General features: G+C 44.0%; 1 protein-coding gene across 2 annotated transcripts in view; it reads left to right on the top strand.

The window, feature by feature from the left end:
* Positions 1-25,479, top strand: part of EMC7 (ER membrane protein complex subunit 7) — a 102,272-nt gene that overhangs the window by 63,409 nt on the left and 13,384 nt on the right. For both annotated transcript variants that reach the window (XM_018570286.1, XM_018570285.1), the window contains exon 5: positions 15,625-15,705. In XM_018570286.1, coding sequence (XP_018425788.1) covers positions 15,625-15,705 — 81 coding nt within the window. The remainder of the gene's footprint in view (positions 1-15,624; positions 15,706-25,479) is intronic.

Consider the following 25,479-nt stretch of genomic DNA (forward strand, 5'->3'; position numbering starts at 1 on the left):
TTGTGAATTGGTACCAATTAAGTCTTTTTAAAATGTGGTTTTTATCCATATTTAACAAGCATATGGTTTTTCCCCGAAGAGGGGATCCCACCAATCCTTCAACAGATAAGACAAATATTTATAAAAAATATATATTTAATTATAGAAATCTAAAATTGCACATATCAAAACATGTCAAGTATCAAAAGCTATCAATAAACATCAAAGAAATGAAAAAACGCACACACATATATGTGGCTGCATTCCGCTAATAGTTTTCGAGCAGTGTATCATGGAAAAAGCAGTATGGAGGCACACCGTGTAAACACCTAATATTCTTAGATGGCAGAAAAAGCGGGTATTAAAGATATAAATATATATATTTTTTCCTTTGCTTTAAAAGTCTCCATATGGAGAAAAGAAGTGACTCATGTTTGTAGAAAAAAGAGGGACGAAACAGAGAGCTCTATATTTCCAGGATTGAGGCATGCATATGTATGAAAAAAGGAAGGAAACAAAACGATATTGTCAAATTGTAAAAGAGATTTAACTCATGGTGGAATGTGTCCTCATTTAAGAGATCAACTTTGGAAGGGAAGAACGATGTCTCCGCTGATTTATATTTGTATCCAAACAGAGTAGGAAATCCAGGAGATGTAACTGTATCTCGGCTCTATGCACCAGTTGTTGTAGATCTTTGCCTTTACTGGATTCCTATATTCATATTGTTGGATTTATTTTTCTTCCAAAGTGATTGATAGGAGGTGAAGTTAAATAATACAAGAAAGCCACAACGGCGTCTTTCCTGAAAACGTTGCGAGGTGACTTGGTATCTTTGTTCCTTTTAGATGAAGATCCGAGGAGCTCAGAGAGAGACTGCCGTCAATTGTAACAAAAGAGCTCAATAGTAGTTGAGGGTTTCAGGAGATAGGCACCATCTCGGCTTTTCTGTTTCGTTATAGGAATAAGCCTACACTGGAACCGTGGAGTCTCTTTTCTCATTATTTCTCCACAAGAGACTTTAGACAAAGAGGCTCTCACCAAAGTATCAGATTTGGATGGCTTGTGAGTAAATATTTCAGGCGAAGAGCACAGAGCAGCCTCAGCTGAAGCAGCCACATAGAGAAAACCTTCACTGAACGCCTATGATGCGTTTCACCCCCTCCCACACCGGGGCTTCATCAGAAGGGCGTTGTTCAGTGAAGGTTCCTTGGTTTTCTCTTCTAAATAAATGAAATCTTAAATGATTTAATTGGTGACACATGAAGCGTATTTAAAGCGCATCATGTTTTAGTTGTGTCCCCACTGGAGACATTTTCTTTCAACCGGAAAGAAGTTCAGTATTACAAACCGTATTGAAAAATTATATATATGTTAAAAAAATATTGAATGAAATTGCATTTTTGATGATAAATGTTTTTTTAGGCTATTCATTTTTTTTTTTTTATTTATTTTGGAAAAAAACAGGGTTGTCCATACAATAACAAAGCATTTTGATAACATAGTATACAATAATCCGGGTGGAAAATTGTCAATGCTGAGATGGATTTAAGTGTTCGATCACATGGAACCTGTAGTTTTTTTATTTTTTGATTAGGTTAGACATTTCAACACAATACAAACATAAATGAAGCTTGTGCATTAGGTATATAGTGTTACTAGTGTGATATAGCTGCCTCACTCCATTTTCTCTCTACTGGTATACATCTTACTGGCGATAGGAATCACTCCCTGAGAATTTGGTTGTTCTGGGGTAGCTTTACTGTTTTGGCGTACGGGCTCCTCATCGCTTAGAGGTCTGGGTATTAGGCGAACCCTGCGACACCCCGTGACCATATCCGTATTCTTATAGTATATCGCAGAATAACAACTGATCATACCTATGGACATTCCGTGCCTATTCCTGGAGCAACCAGATGCATTAAATCCAACCTACATCCTAGTTATACAATACTGACATAGAACAAACCATGGATGAGAGGAGACATATAGGGGGGGGGGGGCAAGAAGGAAAGAGAAACGATCTTTACCCTGGATTCAGTTGTTCAGGATACCTGTGGGTCCGAGGTGACTTGTTTGATATTCCGGAGAATGCAGGAACTCTGCCCAATAGAACCAGATTTTGTTAAAGGCTGTTTGCATTTCAGGGGACGATACCGTCATTTCCTCCATTTGCCAGATTTCACCCACCTTTCCCAGCCACATTCCCACCGTAGGGGGTCGTGGATCTCGCCAACGTAGCAGGATGCAAGCTTTGGCTGCATTGAGCAGATGTGGTAGTAATTGATTTTTTTGTATCCCTTCCTCGGGAAGGTATTGTGGTGCAAAAGGAAGAAGGCCAGGTCGTGCGGAATGACCCTATCGGTGAACTTGGGCAATAGTGCCTTGAGCTCCCTCCAGTAGTCCTGAAGAGCCGGGCATGTCCAGAAAACATGTATCATGGACCCACCGTCCTGGCCACAGCGCCAGCACCCAGAATCTACCTTGGGGAAGATTCTGTGCAGGTTCGCAGGTGTTCTACCCGCGTGTGAGAGTTTTGTAGTTACATTCCTGGATCCTAGTGCATCTAGACGTTTTGTGCGCAAAGTAGAACAGTCGTTCCCGCGATATGGATCTAAGGAAATGTGTTAGCTGTATCTTTTCCCAAAAGTACAGCGGGAGTCACTGAGGTTCCCTAGACAATTCTCCTATGGACACCCAGTTATTATTCCAAATAAAGTGTTGGGCCCTGTGTACTCCTGTCTCAGCTAACCTAGTGAACCCAGGGTTTTTCCAATCCGGGAGTGAAGCCTGGGTTCCCTATAATTGGAAATAGTGGTGGAGCAGGTGAAACATTTCCAGCAGGGAAGTATTTACGACATATGGACCACGTCCGTCCAATAGTGGGATGTGGTTTCACTGACACAGTGACTCCTTTCTCACACCACGGAAGGGCCGACAGGGGAACATTCACTTCTGCCTCCTCAATTCCTACCCACTGTTTTAGTGAGCCGGGACGACACCAGTCGAGTACCCTCGCGAGGTGGCACGCCGCATGGTATCTGAGTACATCGGGCAAGCCAATACCTCCCCGGAGTTTGTGTAGTCACAAGACTGCTGATTTAATCCTCGGTGGTTTGTGCGCCCATAGGAAGTGCGTAAATGCACTGTTAATGGCTTTGAGAAATGCCTGTGGAATATGAATCGGCAGGTTTTGCAATAGATACAAAATGCGCTGCATCACATTCATTTTCAAGATATTGCATCTGCCGAACCATGGGAATGTACCAGCATGCCACCTCGCAAGGTCCGACCGATTTTCTTTGAGTAGCGGAGTAAAATTGAGCTGAAATGTGCGGGAAAGGTCTGCGGGTATAACTGTTCCTAAGTACCCCAACGACTCCGCCTCCCACCTAAATGGAAATGCAGACCTTAGGCCCGGGAGCAGGAAACCCGGGACGGAAACATTAAGGGCCGTAGATTTTTGAAAGTTGATGAGAAAATGTGACACCGCTCCGTAGAGCTCAAATTCCCTCATCTGGTTTGGTAGGGACACAGTTGGGTTGGTGAGGAAAAAGAGCAGGTCGTCCACGAAGGCTGCGACTTTGTGTCTACCCCCACTTCCTAGCTCTACTCCGGTTACATTACCGTTGGCCCTGATTTTACGGAGGAAGGGTTCTAAGGTGAGAATGAAAATCATTGGGCTATCCCCAATGATTTTCATTCTCACCTTAGAACCCTCCCACCCTTGTCGCGTGCCGTTTGAAATATCAAAGGCTTCCGACAGGAGACCATTGACCCGAATCTGAGCCGTAGGTCTAGAGTATACCGCCACAGGGGTGTGGACATTTTTGAAAAAACTACTTGTCCAAGGACTAAAGTGGGGGCCGAATCTACTTGTCCCTCCATGACAATCTACTTGTCCTGATACAAAAAAAATTAGTTTTACCCAAAACCGTATTTAGCAGTGCTAAGAAGCGCTTCTCATTGGTCAGTGCCGTCAGGTGACTGCGTTGACCAACGAGTGCTTGCAATTTGCGAGCGAAATTCAGACTACATGGAACAGGTACAGATAGTACACCCGTACTGGTGGACGGGAAGGACTGTTTGCTGAAAGGTGAGTATAGTGGGAGGGAGATTTGTGCGGGTAATTCCATTTTCCCAAATTACTTGGAAAGTGGATTTACCCTTTAGGGTTGGTGCAGACCTGCGGATTCCCGGGACGTGCGATCGTGTGCGGTTGCATCTGCATGTGTGGGGTTACATCTGGGGGTCAATCGCTGAAAAAAAAGGTACATGTACCTATTTTCACGTCATGCACCGCGCAGTGTTTTCAACCGTGATCGTGTGCGATCGCCCGGGCGGTATTGCAGCAGGAAAACGCGCAATCTGCCTGGCACGACTGGGGTGCCATTAGAAAATAATGGCACTGACGGTACGATCGGCGGTGGTGTGCGATTCCGTGACCACCCAGCCATCCGCTCGGTTTCGTGCATGATGACCGGTCAGTCACAGATCGCACACCACCGCCGATCGCGCTGGCAGTGCCATTATTTTCTAATGGCACCCCAGTCATGCCAGGCAGATTGCGGTGTTTTCCGAGCGGTAGCACACAGATCGCAGTTGAAAACACTGCACGTTTATGCGCATGCAGATGGGGCAGTGGGGCTGGTTTTCATTTTTTATTAAAGGAGGACTATGAGGTGAGTGCTTTTCACTCACCTCATAGTTCTAGCCAACCTGTGACAATGAGACTGTCACAGGTCGGCTCAGTAGATCGGGAAAAAGTAAAGCCAGCCCTGCTACTTGTCCGTAGCAGGACTAAGACAGTGAGAAAACCACTTGCCCGGCGCCCGGAACTACATGTCCCGTGCGTCGGGCGATACGAATTCCACACCCCTGCCTACGGTGTGGGTTGTTCCGCCTCGGATTCTGGCCTTGTAGGTTGTATAGGGATGCGTAGTAGTTCTTAAAAACCCCTGCTATATCCGCTGTCTTGCTTGTCTTACCGCCCGTAGGGGACAGTATCTCGGGAATAAAGGACTGTGCTCTTTGTATCCTCAGTGCTCTCGCCAGAGGTCTGCCGCATTTGTCCCCCAGTTCGTAGAATATTCGTTTGCATTGAGGCAACATACCTTTTGGCTTTAGCTAAACAAAGGGATTTGAGCTGTTCTCCGAGCGCTGTCGGCTGCCCGAGAACCAACTTGGCCAGAGATTGTTTATGTACCGACTCAAGGCGAGAAATGTCCGCTAGTAGACTTTCAATTTTAGCAATCTTCTGTTTCTTGAGTCTAGCACCTAACTTAATGAATGTGCCCCTGATGTATGCCTTGTGAGCCTCCCAGATGGTCATGGGGTTACGGTCATTAGTGTCATTGTTTGCGAAATAATGTGCTAGGTCGGTTTTGATTTCCGAAACTACTGTAGGGTCGTGAAGGAGGAAATCATTCAGTCGCCAGGTCCAGGATCTTCGGTCTGTCGGGACTAAGTCAAGGGTCAGGGATATCGGAGCATGATCTTGAGAGTGTGATAGTACCGATGGAGGTCCCCTTCATCAGTGGCAGGTCCCCGTGTTTCACCATGAACAAATCTATTCTGAAGTACGAGCCATGTGGGTTGGAGTAAAAGGTGTAGTCTCGGTCTTTAGGGTGCATTATGCGCCATATATCTTCCAATTGATACTGTCGTAAGCATTTCTTGACCCGTCTGAGAGCAGAGTAGGGGAGATGTGACGCCGACATAGAGCTATCCAGTGTCGGATCAAGCACCAGGTTGAAGTCCACACCCATAACGCGTGTTCCCTCCGTGAATTCTTCACGTTGTTTTAAGGTGGATTCCAGAAATGGAATCTGGCCTACATTGGGCATATTTACATTCGCAGATGGCGTGGCCTATCTTGCCCTTCACGAAAATGAACCTCCCTTCTGGACTATGTCTGGAGTCCACATATTGCCACCCTACAGTCCTATGCACCACAATACTGACACCCTTGTTTTTTACCGTCGGGGGATCCGCAGTGGTACGCATGCGGAAAGTGATGGTTCTGAAATCTGGGAATCTTGGTATACCTGGAAATGCGTCTCTTGGATAAATCCTACCTGAGCCTTTAGACGGTGGAGTTCGTTAAGGACGGCTGTCCTTCTCCGGAATGTTCAGACCCTTAACGTTCCAGGACACCACTGAGTTGGGAACCGATTGCATGATGGTATGTTCTATACCTGCCGTGTATTGTAGGGAATCCACGAGGAGAGATCTGAAGGGCAAATAGCAAGAGGGAGGGTCCGGCGGACAAGTTAGTGTTGTACAGCGAGCTAAGTTTGACGACGTCTGAACCGTATCAGGTGTCGCCCGCATGGAGCAGTATAGGCAAGGTTGGAGATTAGGAGGATGAGAAAGTGGGGAAAGCGACCAACACGGACACACAACACACACAAAACAAAAACTAACGGGGTATCGACCCCAAACTGTACCCACCCTGGGTAACTTTCCCGGATGATGGGAGAACCTAAGTGGGGGTGTGGCTAAACTAAGCAGGGTTCCACTCAACCCCCACCGCTCCAAGCCAGGATTAAATAGAGTGATGTGGCACTCACAATTGTTAACTCAGCGTTGTCAGCACCTTTCAAGGTAAACATTAACAGTTATTGTAACCAAAAGATTAGAACATTATGCAACATGCATTTTAGCAGTATAAGCAGCCTGTGGAGAATACATAACATAGCCTATGTATCTTGGGGTTTCCATCCCCCCAACCCCCAATTTGGCGTGTCCTCACTAAATATCTAGGGGTGAGTGATGCTGCCACCCAGACCCTGTCTTTTATACACTTGTGACCCTAGGAGGTTAGGAGTGAACTGTGGGCATAGTGGGCTCCGTCGAGTGTTTAACAAATCAACATGGTGGCGTCTTGACATCACACAGATTAGTCCTCTGAGGCAGGAACCCAGTCCTCTATCAACCCTCAGAGTTCCAAATAATGACCCAAAAAGTAAATTGTCAGGGCTCTACGGGGGGAGGGAATGCTCGTCCACTGCCGCCGGCCTGGGAAACACATCCGGTATCTTACCCCCCCTGTGCAGTTCCCGAGGGTAATAAGGTGAAGTTAGTTCAAATTGGGTTTTGTTCCTACCTGGAGATCCGATGAATTCTAATCCCCCTCCTTATGTTTGCGCAACTGCTTGTGTAGTCCGATCCCTGACCGTATTTGTGCAGAAAAAAGGGGGGGTTAACTCGTCACAAGATGATGGGTTAGTAGTGGTCAGTTTCAGGATCTGGACAAGTCAGTTGGTTACATGAAAAATTTATTTTATTGAAAAAAGACATGCAAGATAACACATTTGACTAACAATACCTACATAAAACCTCTTAAAAATACAGACACTAGTAAATTAAATGTGGATCGATCAAATAAGGTGAAGTTCACTGAAGCCCGGGCCTGGCTCCCATAGGGATGATAGATAGGGATGGTCCCAGATATTAGAAGGCACCAAACAGGAACGTGGATTCACTAGGCTGGGTCTATAGGCCCCTCATAGTTCGCTGGCAGTTCCCCTGGAGGAAGACCTTCTCCGGCGGCGTTGTTGAGGTGGCCTTTGAGGCATGGCGTAGGATGCTTGACGCCCACTCTGCCTGGTGTTGCCTTTCGGCAGGCGTTGCAACCAGTCAGGGACCGGGAAAGGCTCCATCCCCAGGAATTCAAGGAATTCAAACATGGCGGGCAGATCTGCCCTTTGTCGCAGGGCAAAGGTTTGGGCATTCTTGCGCACAAGTAGATGGAATGGAAATCCCCACCGATATACAATACCTGCCTCCCTCAATCTGGTTAGGAGAGGCCTCAGGAGCATTTTCCGTTGGAGGGTCACCCTGGAGAGGTCCGGCAGGATCTTCACGGATGCCCCATCGAAGTCCAGAGGTCCATGCGACCAAGTTTTGCGTAGGATTTCTTCCTTGATCGGGAACTTGTGTAGTCGGCATACAATGTCGCGGGGACATTCCGGGTCCCCGGGAACGCGGGCCTAGCGCCCTGTGAGCCCGGTCTATGTCGATCACCGTATTAGGTGGGTTACCTAATAGGGAGTTGAAAATAGCTACCACTGTGTCATGTACATTTTTGGTGCCCGTCGCCTCTGGGATACCCCGGAGTCTCAGATTGTTTCGACTATTTCTATCCTCCAAATCTTCAATATGGAGGTGCATGTCAGACAGCATGGCTGATTGGATGTCTCTAGCCTCTTCCAATTCCTGCAGTCTGAATGAGATGGCCGCTGTGGCTGTCTCCCCTCCCTCCACCCTAGCAGTCAGCAGGGTGACGTCTTGTTTTACCCCCTGGATCTCTCTCCTGTGGGTCTCCTCCAGTTTTTCCACCAGGGCCTCAATATCAGCCTTAGTGGGCAGCAGCCGGATCAAGGCCCCTATATCCAGAGCATCTGGATCCTGTGGCATGGCTGGAATCCCACTCCGCGGGCACAAGCCCATCTCGCCCCTATTGAAGTCTTGCGGGGTGTTATTCAATGGCTCCATCTCAGGAGAGGGAGGTGGGGAGGTCCGGGACGTGTATGGCGATCGGCGTGTATCTGACCCCACTACTCGAGGCCGCGGCTTTTTTGAGGCCTACCTCCTTGGTCGTCTGTGCCGCTGGTGAGAAAAACGCCTTCCGCTTGCCTGGCGCTTGTGGTCTGGGTGTCTAGGGCATCTTCTGGCGGGTTTTGCTCATCTTTTGGGCTCGTTTGGTGCTCTAAATCTTCCTGGCTGTGGAGCGGTGCGGGAGAGCCGGAGAAGAAGCGTGCTCACTCCGCCATAGCTAGGACACGCCCCAGGCTATTCATTTTTAACAAAAACAAATTGTATCTTCACAGACTAATATTATCCAAGATATATAAACCAAGTCCATATATAAAAATGGATATATATTTGCTACATATTTTTCATTGTGTATTCCTACAAAATGGCATGGGGGCGTTACGGTGAAGCGAAGAAAAACTGATAAATGTATATAGAGATAAGTGCATATAAATTGTGATGTTACATATATTTCATCTATCCATGCTGGAGATTGGATAGAATTCTCCAAGCACAGAGTTAGTTATGCACCAATTTTTTGGGGGAGATTTTCCTCGGTATTTCTAAGCCTTCAAAGTCCTCCATGATATTCCGATAGATACAAAAAAGGAGTATATAGCAGTCTATACCTTACAATTTTGCTTTAAAGGGACAAATATTTCTCTGACCTGTACATATGCATCCCATACGAATGCATGTTTTTGTGACTCTTATTTTTTAAGAAAAGAAACAAGCGATCTCAATTTGGAACGGGACTCTAATCATAACGGCCGGGGGAAGGAAGAAGGGGTCAAAATCATAAAAAGCAACTAAAATTAATAGCTTTGTTAATTCCTGGTCTATCATAGGATCTGGTGGAATGAATCCACTTACACTTCCTTTGAAGCAGGAGTTTGTCCCAGTCTCCCCACTACTGGATGCATGAATTCTCTCTATAACAAAGAAACTAAGTCCCTGAGTTTTTCCCCCATGTGCATGTATCACATGTCTGGCAATGGGGACCTAAGGTCATGTGCCCCAATATCAGAGATGTGGTCAGCAATTCTGTTTTTTAGCATTCTTTTAGTTTTCTCTATGTAAAACATGTTGCATATGCATGTTAGCAAGTATATGACTCCCTTGGTTTCACAGTTGGCAAAATGTTTGCATTTAATACTTTGCCCACTGGGGATAGTGATCTCTGGCCCTGTTTGAATAAAGGTGCAAAATTTGCACTTCTGACATTTGTAAGTGCCTGGGTATTTACAACAGGACAGTTTTTTTTAAATTTGTATTGTATTCACTGGAAATTAGTTTATCCTTCAAAGATGGGCATTTTCTGTAGATTATTGTTGGTTTTTGCTCTAAAAGCTTTGAAATTCTTGAATCTTTTAATAAACAATGCCAATGCTTGGTTAATGTGTTTTAATTACTTGATGTTGATTATTGTATGTAAAAATTAATCTCAATTGATCATTTTGTTGTTTTTTTCTTCTTTCTGAAACCAATTTGGTCCATAGTTGGCTTTGGTTCTGTTATACGCTTTTTGTAGGATTCTATCAGAGTATCCTCTTTGTCTGTATCTTAAATTTTTTGCTTCAAATTCGAAGTCCTCATCTAGGCTGCAATTTCGCCTTATCCTCAGATATTGTCCGTATGGGATACTATTTTTAAGGCTTTGGGGGTGGGCACTACTGGCCTCTAATAAAAGAGTTTCCCGCAGTGTTCTTTCTAAATAACTTTGTATATAAACTGTTTCTTTCACTTTTACAAATGCAGATATCCAGAAAAGGCAGTTCTGATTCATCTGCATTCATAGTGAATTTGAGATTAAGATCGTTGAAGTTTAAAACCTCAACAAAATCTTCCAAAAGGTTCTTACCCCCTGTCCAGAGAATCAAGATATCGTCAATGTACCTGTGCCAGGAGAGTACATGGCACAGGTACATGGACAAGTCGTCTCTGGACCAGATATCCTCTTCCCATACCCCCAGGTACAGGTTAGCATATGAGGGAGCACATCGTGTTCCCATAGCTGTACCCTGTACCTGGACATAGAGGTTGTTGTCAAAAGAAAAGATATTATGAGTCAAGATAAAATGTAGGAGTTGAATTAGAAAGGTGTTGTGGTTGTATTCAGATGTTCCTAGGGAAGCTAAAACTTTCTTTATAACATCTATCCCTTTTTGATGGGGTATGGAAGAGTATAAGGCTTCAACATCAAGGCCTACTAGGAGAGTACCTTCTGGGACTTCGAGATCTTTAATTTGTGATATTAGATGGGGAGTATCTTTTACATATGATGTAAGGGCTTCCACATGTGGACGTAAAAAATGGTCCACATATGTGCTGACATTTTCAGTTAAAGACCCCCGCAACTACATATTATTGGGCGACCTGGTGGATTGAATGCATTTTTATGGACTTTAGGTAGAGCATATATAACTGGAGTTCTTGGATGTAGAATTTTGAGGAAGTTACTGGTGGTTGAGGTTCCAACTAGGAAAAATGCAATACTTGATTTACTAATTTCCAATAATGCAGAGTTAGTTGAAGACATTGCGATTAGGGAGACACTGGGTAATAGTGACCACAATTTGATTACTTTTAATATTGGGTACAGAAAAGAGAAGTGTGTGTGGGTCGGACAAGAACACTAAACTTCAGAAAGACAAACTTTGACAAGCTGCGTCAGCTAGTATGCAACACCAAATGGGACAACTTATTTATCACACTGAACACTGACGAGAAGTGGGATTGTTTTAAGCATACAGTACATATAGCTATTACCAAGTGGATACCATTGGGGATCAAAAATAAAAGATCAAAAACTAAGCCTGCATGGCTAAATAAAACAGTAAAACAACACATCAAGGACAAAGCGTGGCATGTAAAAAATATAAGACGGAAGGGACGGCATTGGCATTTCAGAAGTACAAAGAATGTAATAAAAGATGTAAACACGAAATTCGGGCAGCTAAAATAGACTGTGAAAAGCATATTGCCACAGTCAGTAAGAGGAACCCCCAAAAAATCCTACTAATCTATAAACAGTAAAAAGATAACAAAGGAGCAGATAGGCCCAATAAAGGATGAAAACAGAAGATTAGTCACAAACGACAGGGAGAGGGCCGAGGTGTTGAATTATTTTTTTTCTCCCCAGTATACACAAGAAAAAGAAGGGTTTAATGAAGATAAGAATGTGAGTGGCTCATTGCAAAATATACCACAGTGTTTGACGGTAGCCGGGGTTTAACATAGACTTGAAAAACTTAATGCAAATAAAGCATTAGGACCAGATAACAAGGTACTTAAAAACTCAGGTTATAGCGAGACCATTATCCCTCATTTTCAAGGACTTCTTAATCACTGGTACCAAGTGACTGGCGGAAAGCTACGGTAGTACCGATATTCAAAAAGGGTCAAGATACCAACCTGGGAACTACAGACCAGTTAGTCTAACATCAATAGTATGCAAACTGTTAGAGGGAATGATAAAGGACTACTTAGTAGAGTCTGTTCATGAAAATTGTATAAATGATAACATGGATTTAGGAAGGACCGTTCCTGCTAGACCAACCTACTGACATTCTACGAAGAGGTGAGTAGAGATATGGATAGAGGGAAGCTGGTGGATGTGGTAGATCTGGATTTTTCGAAAGCATTTGACAACGTACCACAAACGCTTACTACACAAGCTGAGGTCTATGGGCATAGATGAAATGGTGAGTACATGGATAGAAAATTGGCTACAGGAACGTGTCCAACGAGTTTCACCTGTATATGGCAGATGAGGTTTAATGTCAATAAATGTAAAGTAATGCACTTTGGGGTTAAAAATAGGCAAGCGGAATACACATTAATGGGAAATCCACTAGGGAAGTCAGAAACGGAAAAGGATCTGTGAGTAATTGTAGACCACAGATTAAATAATAGCTTGCAATGCCAGGCTGCGGTAAACAAAGCGAGCAGAGTACTGTCTTGTATTAAAAATGGAATGTACTGTATAGACAAATCTATAATTTTGCCACTTTATAGATAGCTGGTTCAACCTCATCTGGAGTATGCGGTTCAGTTTTGGTCACCAATCCACAGAAAGGATGTCCTTGGGCTGGAGAGAGTCCCGAGAAGGGCAACTAAACTAAGGGGATGGAGGACCAAAGCTATGAGACAAGGTTACAAAATATAAATATGCTAACGCTGGAGATGCGGAGATTAAGGGGGTACATGATCTTGATGTACAAGATGTTCAGTGGGGATAGGAACATCAGCAATAAACTTTTTACGGTAAACTCCATAACAAGGACTAGAGGCCACCACCTACAATTGGTGGAGAAAAGATTTAACCACAGGGGCGTAGGGGCTTCTTTTCAGTTAGAGCGGTTAGGGTCTGGAACTCTCTGCCACAAGCAGTGGTATCAGCTGATTGCATTTTGAATGATTCAACACTTTTGGACAATTTCCTCAGAGACCGTAACATACAGGGGTACAGGCAGGGCCGGTCTTAGGGGTGTGCGAGCTGTGTGGCCGCACAGGGCACCATGGCAACAAGGGCGCCGTGTGGCCGACACAGCTAGCCCTAGGGGGGGCTTTTCTCCCCCTCACCACTGGCCATCCGATTTGACAGCGCTCCCTCGTCTACCCCCCTCCCCTGGGGGGTGCAGGAGGGAGTGCTGCCTGCTGTCAGGATGGCGGAGCGGTGAGGGGGAGAGAAGCCGCGCCCGCAGCTGTCAGAATGGCCGAGCGGGTAGGAAATCTGAGCCGCTGTCATCCTGTCAGTTTCCGGATGACAACGGCTCTGTGCGTGGCAGAGCGGGGGATCGGTAAATATTGATATTTACTGATCCTCCGTGTGAGAAGGACAAACACTGGAGTGATCGTCTGATCACTCCAGTGTTTGTAAATAACTGGGGACACATAGTACTATGTGTCCCCAGTTATGAATGAACAGGCCTGTTCATTCAGGTATTCCTCAATGGGGAGAAGCAGTCAGTACAGAGGCTCCTCCCCATTCAGAATCAGCTGATTGATGATAGAGAAATATTTACTGTGTCTGAATGAATGGGAAGCCTCTGTACTGAGGCTGCTGAAAAAGAAATTGAGGATTTGGTGTCCTCAATTCTATTTTAGAAGGAAAATGTCAGGGGTCTGTTTGGACCCCTAATGTTTCCCCGAAGCCCCCCTTACAGTAAAAAATAAAAAAATAAAATTATGGAAAAAAATACAAAATTAAAAAAATTATTTAAAAAAAGTGAAAACCGCCCCCCCCCCCAGGTGGCCAATATGGCCCCCATACAGTCTTAAACAAATTACTATGCGCCTGAATATATTTTTCGTGTATTCGGACATATAGTAATTAATTAATTTTACATGTAGTCTAGGTTTTGTGTTCTGTTTTCTATTTTTACTTTTCTAGATGCACTTACTTGAAAAAAGGGATCGTCATGACAACCTGACACTTTATTTTTATATACTCTATTTTAGTTAGACATTTATTGTTTACCTTCTGTTGTTTTATTTAATAAGAATACTTTTATTGTGCCGACAAGTTTATTACATTTGAATAAAAGTTTTATTTGTATCATACTTTTTAATATGTTTCTTTGCGGCTTAACAACATTGGAGTCTTTAAATGGTGCAGATATTGGGGGAAATGGGTGTGGCCACTGAGGGGCGCTGTAAAGCTTTCCCGCACAGGGTGCCTAAAGGCCTAAGGCCGGCCCTGGGTACAGGTACCCTTAAATATCACACGGGGACTCGTACACACGCAAACACATGCAGAATCCAAAACATACACACAATAGGTTGAACTTGATGGACCTGTGTCTTTATTCGGCCTCAAATACTATGTAACTAGCTGTGTCCCGCAGTAAACAAAATAAGAATTTGGTAGCAAAATTCTCTTTTCCTCCAGGTGCAGACAGTGCCTTTTAGTCATTTGCAAAACCCTAATGTGAGCAACTTTTGCATCAGGTTTACCATTTGTTTTTAAAGTGTATCTAAAGCAGGAACTGTAGCATCTGTATCAGAAATTGAGAGGCTATCCTTCCAATGTGAGGGAAATTTTCTCTTGGAAATCTGTCACAGTAGCAAGTGTCCCCATTAGACATTTTCCCTTCTATTCCTGATCTGGTGGAAACTCAAAATTTTGGATGTATCCTAACTTTCATTACCAGTTAAAGTACATTGACATGACATTGGTCATCAGGACAATTAGAGAAGGGACACGGACAGCAATAAAAACCTGACAGATGTTCTTTACCTCACCACTCTTATCCAAATCTAAAAGCTTTTTGCGTTTTAGTAATGCTTTAAAAACAAGGTGATTTTGTCCCCGCCCGAATTGCTTCTTCTCAAGAAAGAATATGTTCAGTTCATCTTTTTCCTCAATTTAGTTGCCCTTTCCTGCACCCTGTCCAGTTCCACAGCATTTTTTTGTAAACTGGTACCCAAAACTGTTCTGCATATTCAAGTTGAGGGTCTACTAATGCTTTGTACAGGGGTGCATTTTCTCTCTTGTGCGATGCAGCTTGTTTTTTATCCCTCAAGTCCATAACATTTTTATCCATATTAAACACCTTTTGTTATGCAGGTGCCCCATCAATGTGTCCAGGTTTGCTCACAAGCCAGCTTGTAGGAAAATATTGTAGGGATTTTATCCCACTGCATGGCCTTGTCATCTGCAAACATAAAAAATGCACTTTTTTATCTAGAACTCTGTATTATTTATCGAGTGCTGGGGATCTCATCTTCCCTCCTGAATCACCTTGAAACCTCCGAGTTTCAGGATCCCAAGCATAATCCTGACAAACCCTTGCTTTCTGAGACGTCTGAGCCCCTCTGGCTGAGAGTCCCAGGCGATCTTAACTCCCAATTCTACAGTGGGATTGCCACACAACATCTATCTCCTATCTATCTCCTATCTATCTATCTCCTATCTATCTATCTCCTATCTATCTATCTCCTATCTATCTATCTCCTATCTATCTATCTATCTATCTATCTATCTATCTATCTATCTATCTCTATATTCCCTGGTTGTGTAACAGCATTTTCTAATGTGAAAGCAGGGATAAATGTAATGTGTATTCCTGATCTAATCTAAACTTTTCTCTTTTAATTGTACAGGTGATGATGATGGTTTTGCCGCTACTGATCTTCGTGCTGCTTCCTAAAGTTGTAAACACTAGTGACCCAGAAATGAGACGGGTAATCGCCATTTTCTATGTAGTTAATTTTGAATTTGAGCACTGGTGGGTTGAACTCTTAACTTCATATTTTCCTTAAACTATACCATGATCTGTTTTCTGTCACTAGCTTGGGTGTTGCCCCTTCCCATAAATTTATAAAAAAGGGTTGACTTACTCATAGTTGCCTTAAGGTTATTGGACCCTAGACAAAGGCTCAGCCACATCTAGTGGATATTCTCATGTACTGAATGGGCTTGTTTTAGCATGCTGTCCTGGGGAGATAGGACATTGTTCTGTGGGATCAAGACGTTTTTGCACACATGTTATAATCCAGGGCTCAAAATTTCCTCTCGCCCCCTCGCATTTTGCGAGGGAAAATTGCGTGGGGGCAAGTGGAAATTAAGCCATTGAGTCAGTCATGGACCGAGGACGGCTTGCCCTCAATGCTGCTGCTCACAGCCGTGCACCTTCCCTTAGTAAAGATGGCTGCCGTCATGCAGCCATCTTTACTGCTGGCGTCATAACTTCCAGTCTGCGCGCGGAGCATTATGGGAGTTGTAGTTTTGCTTTTGCAGAGCAGTGACAGCAGTGCCAAGTGTATCACCCACAGGGTATTCATTCGGTTACTTTTTATTGCTGTCGTGTGTCCCGTGTTCTGTCCCAGTGTTCTATCATTCCATCCGACCCGCAACTTTAATCAGATCCGATAAAGTCATGGGTCTGATGGAATGATAAAACACCGTAACTTCACGGACGTCACAATACAGGGGAAGCCCTGGGGCGGACTGGCAGACCACGGGAGGGGCCCCAGCAGCTTGCTGTGCCGCAGGTCCCCTTCTTGCAGCCTGAGCTGCAATAACTATGCATGGCTTAATCTCAAGTGTCAGGCCCCTGCCAGCAGGTAATTGAGGGGGGCATAGAGATGTGTCTGGGTGCCGTGTGTGTGTAATGTCCTGTGCGTTGTGCTGTGGCTGTGTAATGTCCTGTGCGTTGTGCTGTATGTGTAATGCCCTATGCCTTGTGCTGTGGCTGTATGTGTAATGCTCTGTGCGTTGTGCTGTGGCTGTATGTGTAATGCTCTGTGTGTTGTGCTGTACGTGTAACGCTCTGAGTTGTGCTGTGGCTGTATTTGTAATGTCCTGTGCGTTGTGCTGTGGCTGTATGTGTAATGTCCTGTGCGTTGTGCTGTGGCTGTATGTGCAATGCTCTGTGCGTTGTGCTGTGGCTGTATGTGTAATGCTCTGTGCGTTCTGCGGCTGTATGTGTATTGCTCTGTGCATTGTGCTGTGGCTGTATGTGTAATGGTCTGTGCGTTGTGCTGTGGCTGTATGTGTAATGCTCTGTGCCCAGGTCGTTGTGCTGGTGCGTGTTGTGCCCTGTGTGTGTTTTGTGTTATGCAGGGCAACTGGTGGCGAGTAACTTTTAAGGCCTGGCGAGTAGCTCAGGACCTGAAATTTTGAGCCCTGTTGTAATCTACTAGATTGTAAGCTCTCATGAGCAGGGACCTCCTGTACTGAAATTGTATTGTAAACTGTATTGTCTCCGTCAGTTTTGTAAAGCGATGCGCAAACTGGCGATATATAAATCCTGTATAATAATATAAAGATCCACATTTTAGGCATGAAAATGACTTCAAACCCCTCAGAATGATATATTCTTGAAAGCAGAGACCCTGTAGAATAAAATGGTTGCAAATTTTTATGTCACATTATATCAACTCTTTTATTAAACCCCAATTTTCAGTAAAAATATACACTTTAGTTAAATTGTAGTGCACAAAAACAAAATATACCCAATTTTTTGGTAAAGTATAAAAAAAATACGAGGTTGTACCGAATAAATAGATACCCAACATGCCAAGCTCAAAAAATTTAGTGCGCCCATGAAACTACTAAATATAGTACTCAATTATCCTTAGGCAAAGCTGTAAAAGCCTGTACAAGCCATCAATTTAGAGTTATCAGATCATGCTTGAACAGCTTCACTGTTTACCGGGCCCAGGAAGTGATCAGGTGGCCTTTCAGCTGCCAAAATCACTTCCAATTTAAACCCTGCTTTATGCAGATAGACAAACTCCGGCTGCTGTTTTTACAGGGGCCCACTGGCAGTGAAAGGGTTTAAGGATCCATAGTTCTTTTTTCTCAGTGTCATACCACGCTCCCAAGATTCTGCTATTTACTAAAGCAGTTGTCCTACCTCTCTGCCACACTGCACTTTCTAGATCTTCATTTGTTTTTTTTCTGCCACTTCCAGACAAACTGCTGCAAGGCATCCTCTGCTTTTTCTTAGTACACCGCAAACTGAAACCACACTGCTAGGTGCTTCTAGGCCTTGTGCCTCTGTGAAGCAGATGCCTCCTGAATTCTTGCTAAATGGGTCCGTTAGTAGAGTTCAGAGCATGTGGTCTTGCCTGCCTCATCAGGGGTCTCAGTCACTGCGCATGGTTCACGTATAGTTTCCCTCTCGTCTCTAAGTTAAGCGATTTGGCAGTGAATACAACCTCTTGCCACACAGAGGTCATAGCCTGCTTTAGGCAGTTCTTGAGATTCCAGTGCCTCTATCAATAGTGCAGTGAGACAGCAGGCTTTTTGGAGAGACAAATGCTCTGCTAAAGTCTTCCCAATCATCAACATTTTGATACTGTTACTAGAGAATAGTAACAGCCTGATAAAGATTTCTCTACTACCAAACACTTCTCTACTTATCAATTCCTCTAAGGAACTGGTAAAGTGAAAAGCACTACCATCTGCGGATCCACCAATATCTTGACTTAAAAAATTATCATGTTACCTTTTATAGTTGTCGACACCAAAGAATTGCAGAAATAAAATTGCATGCTTTGTTACAACATATACAACCATCATAAAGAATTTCTGCAGGTTATTTTATTATCATTGGTCAGCCTTACTATTTATGCATACTTATAATATATTTGCTAGTCCTAATGTATTTTTTTGTTATGTTTGTTTAGATAGCTATAGCTACCTTGTTACATACAGTATACTGCAAATAAAAGTTCAATCCGGTTTCGATATCATTGTATAACTCATGGCAATGTTCGTATGCTGTGTTGTTCTGTAATTATTTTTTTTTCTTCTTCTTTTTTTTTTAGAGGGGGGACATATAAGTGTCCAAGTGCTTATGAGTGCATCTGTGGATCCGAGGGAGGTGTGTGTGAATTCCCTGGTTGTGTAACAGCATTTTCTAATGTGAAAGCAGGGATAAATGTAATGTGTATTCCTGATCTAATCTAAACTTTTCTCTTTTAATTGTACAGGTGATGATGATGGTTTTGCCGCTACTGATCTTCGTGCTGCTTCCTAAAGTTGTAAACACTAGTGACCCAGAAATGAGACGGGTAATCGCCATTTTCTATGTAGTTAATTTTGAATTTGAGCACTGGTGGGTTGAACTCTTAACTTCATATTTTCCTTAAACTATACCATGATCTGTTTTCTGTCACTAGCTTGGGTGTTGCCCCTTCCCATAAATTTATAAAAAAGGGTTGACTTACTCATAGTTGCCTTAAGGTTATTGGACCCTAGACAAAGGCTCAGCCACATCTAGTGGATATTCTCATGTACTGAATGGGCTTGTTTTAGCATGCTGTCCTGGGGAGATAGGACATTGTTCTGTGGGATCAAGACGTTTTTGCACACATGTTATAATCCAGGGCTCAAAATTTCCTCTCGCCCCCTCGCATTTTGCGAGGGAAAATTGCGTGGGGGCAAGTGGAAATTAAGCCATTGAGTCAGTCATGGACCGAGGACGGCTTGCCCTCAATGCTGCTGCTCACAGCCGTGCACCTTCCCTTAGTAAAGATGGCTGCCGTCATGCAGCCATCTTTACTGCTGGCGTCATAACTTCCAGTCTGCGCGCGGAGCATTATGGGAGTTGTAGTTTTGCTTTTGCAGAGCAGTGACAGCAGTGCCAAGTGTATCACCCACAGGGTATTCATTCGGTTACTTTTTATTGCTGTCGTGTGTCCCGTGTTCTGTCCCAGTGTTCTATCATTCCATCCGACCCGCAACTTTAATCAGATCCGATAAAGTCATGGGTCTGATGGAATGATAAAACACCGTAACTTCACGGACGTCACAATACAGGGGAAGCCCTGGGGCGGACTGGCAGACCACGGGAGGGGCCCCAGCAGCTTGCTGTGCCGCAGGTCCCCTTCTTGCAGCCTGAGCTGCAATAACTATGCATGGCTTAATCTCAAGTGTCAGGCCCCTGCCAGCAGGTAATTGAGGGGGGCATAGAGATGTGTCTGGGTGCCGTGTGTGTGTAATGTCCTGTGCGTTGTGCTGTGGCTGTGTAATGTCCTGTGCGTTGTGCTGTATGTGTAATGCCCTATGCCTTGTGCTGTGGCTGTATGTGTAATGCTCTGTGCGTTGTGCTGTGGCTGTATGTGTAATGCTCTGTGTGTTGTGCTGTACGTGTAACGCTCTGAGTTGTGCTGTGGCTGTATTTGTAATGTCCTGTGCGTTGTGCTGTGGCTGTATGTGTAATGTCCTGTGCGTTGTGCTGTGGCTGTATGTGCAATGCTCTGTGCGTTGTGCTGTGGCTGTATGTGTAATGCTCTGTGCGTTCTGCGGCTGTATGTGTATTGCTCTGTGCATTGTGCTGTGGCTGTATGTGTAATGGTCTGTGCGTTGTGCTGTGGCTGTATGTGTAATGCTCTGTGCCCAGGTCGTTGTGCTGGTGCGTGTTGTGCCCTGTGTGTGTTTTGTGTTATGCAGGGCAACTGGTGGCGAGTAACTTTTAAGGCCTGGCGAGTAGCTCAGGACCTGAAATTTTGAGCCCTGTTGTAATCTACTAGATTGTAAGCTCTCATGAGCAGGGACCTCCTGTACTGAAATTGTATTGTAAACTGTATTGTCTCCGTCAGTTTTGTAAAGCGATGCGCAAACTGGCGATATATAAATCCTGTATAATAATATAAAGATCCACATTTTAGGCATGAAAATGACTTCAAACCCCTCAGAATGATATATTCTTGAAAGCAGAGACCCTGTAGAATAAAATGGTTGCAAATTTTTATGTCACATTATATCAACTCTTTTATTAAACCCCAATTTTCAGTAAAAATATACACTTTAGTTAAATTGTAGTGCACAAAAACAAAATATACCCAATTTTTTGGTAAAGTATAAAAAAAATACGAGGTTGTACCGAATAAATAGATACCCAACATGCCAAGCTCAAAAAATTTAGTGCGCCCATGAAACTACTAAATATAGTACTCAATTATCCTTAGGCAAAGCTGTAAAAGCCTGTACAAGCCATCAATTTAGAGTTATCAGATCATGCTTGAACAGCTTCACTGTTTACCGGGCCCAGGAAGTGATCAGGTGGCCTTTCAGCTGCCAAAATCACTTCCAATTTAAACCCTGCTTTATGCAGATAGACAAACTCCGGCTGCTGTTTTTACAGGGGCCCACTGGCAGTGAAAGGGTTTAAGGATCCATAGTTCTTTTTTCTCAGTGTCATACCACGCTCCCAAGATTCTGCTATTTACTAAAGCAGTTGTCCTACCTCTCTGCCACACTGCACTTTCTAGATCTTCATTTGTTTTTTTTCTGCCACTTCCAGACAAACTGCTGCAAGGCATCCTCTGCTTTTTCTTAGTACACCGCAAACTGAAACCACACTGCTAGGTGCTTCTAGGCCTTGTGCCTCTGTGAAGCAGATGCCTCCTGAATTCTTGCTAAATGGGTCCGTTAGTAGAGTTCAGAGCATGTGGTCTTGCCTGCCTCATCAGGGGTCTCAGTCACTGCGCATGGTTCACGTATAGTTTCCCTCTCGTCTCTAAGTTAAGCGATTTGGCAGTGAATACAACCTCTTGCCACACAGAGGTCATAGCCTGCTTTAGGCAGTTCTTGAGATTCCAGTGCCTCTATCAATAGTGCAGTGAGACAGCAGGCTTTTTGGAGAGACAAATGCTCTGCTAAAGTCTTCCCAATCATCAACATTTTGATACTGTTACTAGAGAATAGTAACAGCCTGATAAAGATTTCTCTACTACCAAACACTTCTCTACTTATCAATTCCTCTAAGGAACTGGTAAAGTGAAAAGCACTACCATCTGCGGATCCACCAATATCTTGACTTAAAAAATTATCATGTTACCTTTTATAGTTGTCGACACCAAAGAATTGCAGAAATAAAATTGCATGCTTTGTTACAACATATACAACCATCATAAAGAATTTCTGCAGGTTATTTTATTATCATTGGTCAGCCTTACTATTTATGCATACTTATAATATATTTGCTAGTCCTAATGTATTTTTTTGTTATGTTTGTTTAGATAGCTATAGCTACCTTGTTACATACAGTATACTGCAAATAAAAGTTCAATCCGGTTTCGATATCATTGTATAACTCATGGCAATGTTCGTATGCTGTGTTGTTCTGTAATTATTTTTTTTTCTTCTTCTTTTTTTTTTAGAGGGGGGACATATAAGTGTCCAAGTGCTTATGAGTGCATCTGTGGATCCGAGGGAAAGGGGACGACTTCTATCCCTAAGTGGAACGACATCCTGTCAATAGCATGCATAAGAGATGTTGTTTGTAAAACTTTAGTGTGCACCACAAAACAAACCAGGCAAGTGAATGTGAGTAGGTTGTGTGGGTAAGGGGTTAAGTGATGGGAAAGGAAAGGAAAGAAAAGATAAAAAAAAAAAGGATACGGCATAAATGGGCCAGTAGTTACTAGGTCACTAAAGAGAGAGATGGTAGTAGGGCATATACCTAAAAAGGGTGGGGGAAACAGGAAAGGCAGGGAGGAGATGGGATAAGGTTTCTCCATCAGGAGCAGGTCAGCGTTCTCCTATCTGAGGGTAAGGTAGTCAGGGGACCGAAAGTATTCCAACCCTGGGGAACCAGGTTCGAGCGACTGAGTCAGAGGTATGTTTAATGGAGCTTGTGAGATCTTCCATAATGTATATATCATGGATACGGTCTAGGAATTGGCTTATGAGGGGGGCTTTGGGTTTCTTCCAGAGTGCTGGAATACATGCCCGGGCGGCATTTACCACGTGTCTGATCAAGGAGTGGGTATAGGAGCGCAGCGGGATGGTGTTATGGTGGTGGAGAAAGAAGGTCGGGTCTTCAGGCACCTGGACATCCGTAAATTTCTAAGCGAGAGCACGCACTTGTTCCCAAAACCGTCGGAGGGCCGGGCAGGTCCAGAAGATGTGTAGCATTCCTGCCCCGGATTGTTGGCAGCGCCAACATAGGTCAGGTGACTCAGGGAATAGTGTGTGAAGGGATTGTGGAGTACGGTACCATCTAGTCACGATCTTATAGCCCGACTCTTGGTATCTATTACTAATCGAAGAACGGTACGAGAGTGTGAGTAACTTCTCCGTAGCTTCCGGGGTAAAGCTGGTCTGTAGTTCTCCCTCCCATCGTGATATAAACCACAAGTGGTCTGGGTCCGGTGGTTGGATCAACAATCTGTAGCAGAGGGAAAGAGTGTGTCGGGAAGGCTTATCTTGTGAGCAAAATTGCTCAAATGGTGTAAGGGATCTACAGGGGTGTCGTGTTGTGGGGTTCACGTGCAGGAAATGGGGCAAAAATGTAGAAATGTCACCAGCACACCAATCCTTTAAGATAGCAAAAGCTTCATTTATTGAAGTTTCTTGTCATATGACCAAACACTGCTGACCAAAAATCAAGAGGGCCATAATCCGGGTTAGTGCAGAGAGTGTTGGTTGAGGGTCTAGTAGTGTCAGTCAGGAAGTGTTTGGCCTTATCTTTACCAAGTCTCCGTAGCGCCGGGTACATGTGGGCACCTATACCCGGTGGGAATGCCGGATTGTCTAAAATGGGAGTGAGAGGTGAAGGAAAGGGAGAGATCCTACCTCCCTTAAAAATGGACCCTGCAATCTTGACCGTGGGGCCAATGGGGGGGGTGGGATTGTAATTGTGGAGGTAAGGAAGTGAATACACCAAGGGAGATTGGCTAAAGGGACATCTGCAAACGATTGTTCCAGGTCCACCCAGAGTTTGGTTTGGGAGTTGTGGCACCAGTCTACTATACGTGTCAGGTGGGCCGCCACAAAGTACTGCCGTACATCTGGCAGTAACATCCCGCCCTGTTGTTTGGGTCTACGCATGATATCGTAGCTGAGCCTGGCTGGTCTCTGTGACAAGCTTTCGAATTTTACGGAGAAAAGGTGTGGGGATGAGAATCGGGAGGGCTTGAAGGGGGTAGAGTAGTCTAGGGAGGATAGACTGCTTTAGTCTATGTATGTTACATCTTCCCATCCACGAGAAGGTGTTTTTGGTCCACGCCTCAAGGTCTGCAGTTATGCGCTGCAGAAGCGGAGGGAAGTTCAACGTAAATGTTTGGGATATATCTTTGGGTAGAAGTATACCCAGATATTTAATCGCGGTCGGTGCCCATTGAACCCTTTCGCTGCCAAGCCCTCCGGAACATTTTTCAAATCACCTGGGCAAGCCATTTTTGCATTTTTTGCAATTTTTTCCTATTGATTTGATTTTCAACTGCTGGGTTGCTAGCAATTGTAAAACACCCCCCAAACCATATATTTTCTGAAAGCGCAGGCCCAGTAGAATAAAAAGATGGTGATACTAAATTTGTAGGCCCTGCGATAATTGCGCAAATGTTTCTCAAATTAATATTAAACCGATAAAAATACACAATTCAATTGTTAAAACACACCAAAATCAGTATCCGTGCACAAAAAAAAATAATTTCTGACTAAATCTAAAAGATAAAACTGTATTGAGTTAATAAATAACAAATATTAGCAAATTTGTAATTGCGCCTTTTTGCGAAAAGGTAAAAAAATTACGGTACGCAAAACTGTAAATAAGCAACTTATGTTAAAAAAAATTTCACGCTGTGTTGGTGTTTGTGTTGTGATAAAATGATACAGGCGTATATTTATTGCAACACAAAGATCACAACGCATGGCAATGCGTCACAAAGCTTTGCCATGCGCTGCCACAGTTAATTAAATTTTTTTTAAAAGAAAAAAAATACATTAAAAAAATCATGCGATGCGTTCTAACAACGCACTGCAGCGCATGTGCATGGCGTACACCTCAATATGTGTATGTTATGTGGGGGGGAGGGAGGGGTTGTATTTTATTTTTTTGTACGCATTTTTTTTATTTGATTTATTTTTTCTAAATACCCCTGACATTTCCCTTTTGACATAGAAAAAGAAATTGAAGACACCAAATCCTCAATTTCTTTTTCTGCAGCCCCAGTAGTCAATGAATGGGAAGCTCTCAGAGCTTCTCATTCATTCACAAACTAATGATAGTAAAAATATTTTACTATCATTAGTTTCTGAATGGGGAGGAGCCTCTGTAGTGAGTGCTAGTCCCCATTCATAAATTCTTGAATGAACAGGCTGTGATGTAAATCACAGCCTGTTCATTCATAACTGGGGACACATAGTACCATGTGTCCCCAGTTATTTACAAACACGTCTGATCACTCCGGTGTTTGCTGTAAACAGAGGGATCGTTAAACTGACAGGATGACAGCGGCTCAGATCACTATGCCGCTCGGCCATCCTGAATTGCGGCCAGCCACCGCTTGCTCCCACGACCCCCCCCGCCCGTGATTTTTTTACGGATCCCCACTGCCACAGACCCTACAAGTGGGGGGCAGCAGCGGGGATCCATGGAGTCTCTCATCCCTCCCTGGGGTGGCTCCAGGGTGGGATGAGAGACTCCAGATGCCGGCGGCCGGCAGCAGCAGTGCCGGCGGGGGGGCGGCCGGGATTTTTGGGCATAACGGGGAACAGGG

The sequence above is a fragment of the Nanorana parkeri genome, unplaced genomic scaffold (genome assembly GCF_000935625.1).
Source record: "Nanorana parkeri isolate BGI_ZX_2015 unplaced genomic scaffold, ASM93562v1 scaffold1496, whole genome shotgun sequence".
NCBI classification, from domain to species: Eukaryota; Metazoa; Chordata; class Amphibia; order Anura; family Dicroglossidae; genus Nanorana; species Nanorana parkeri.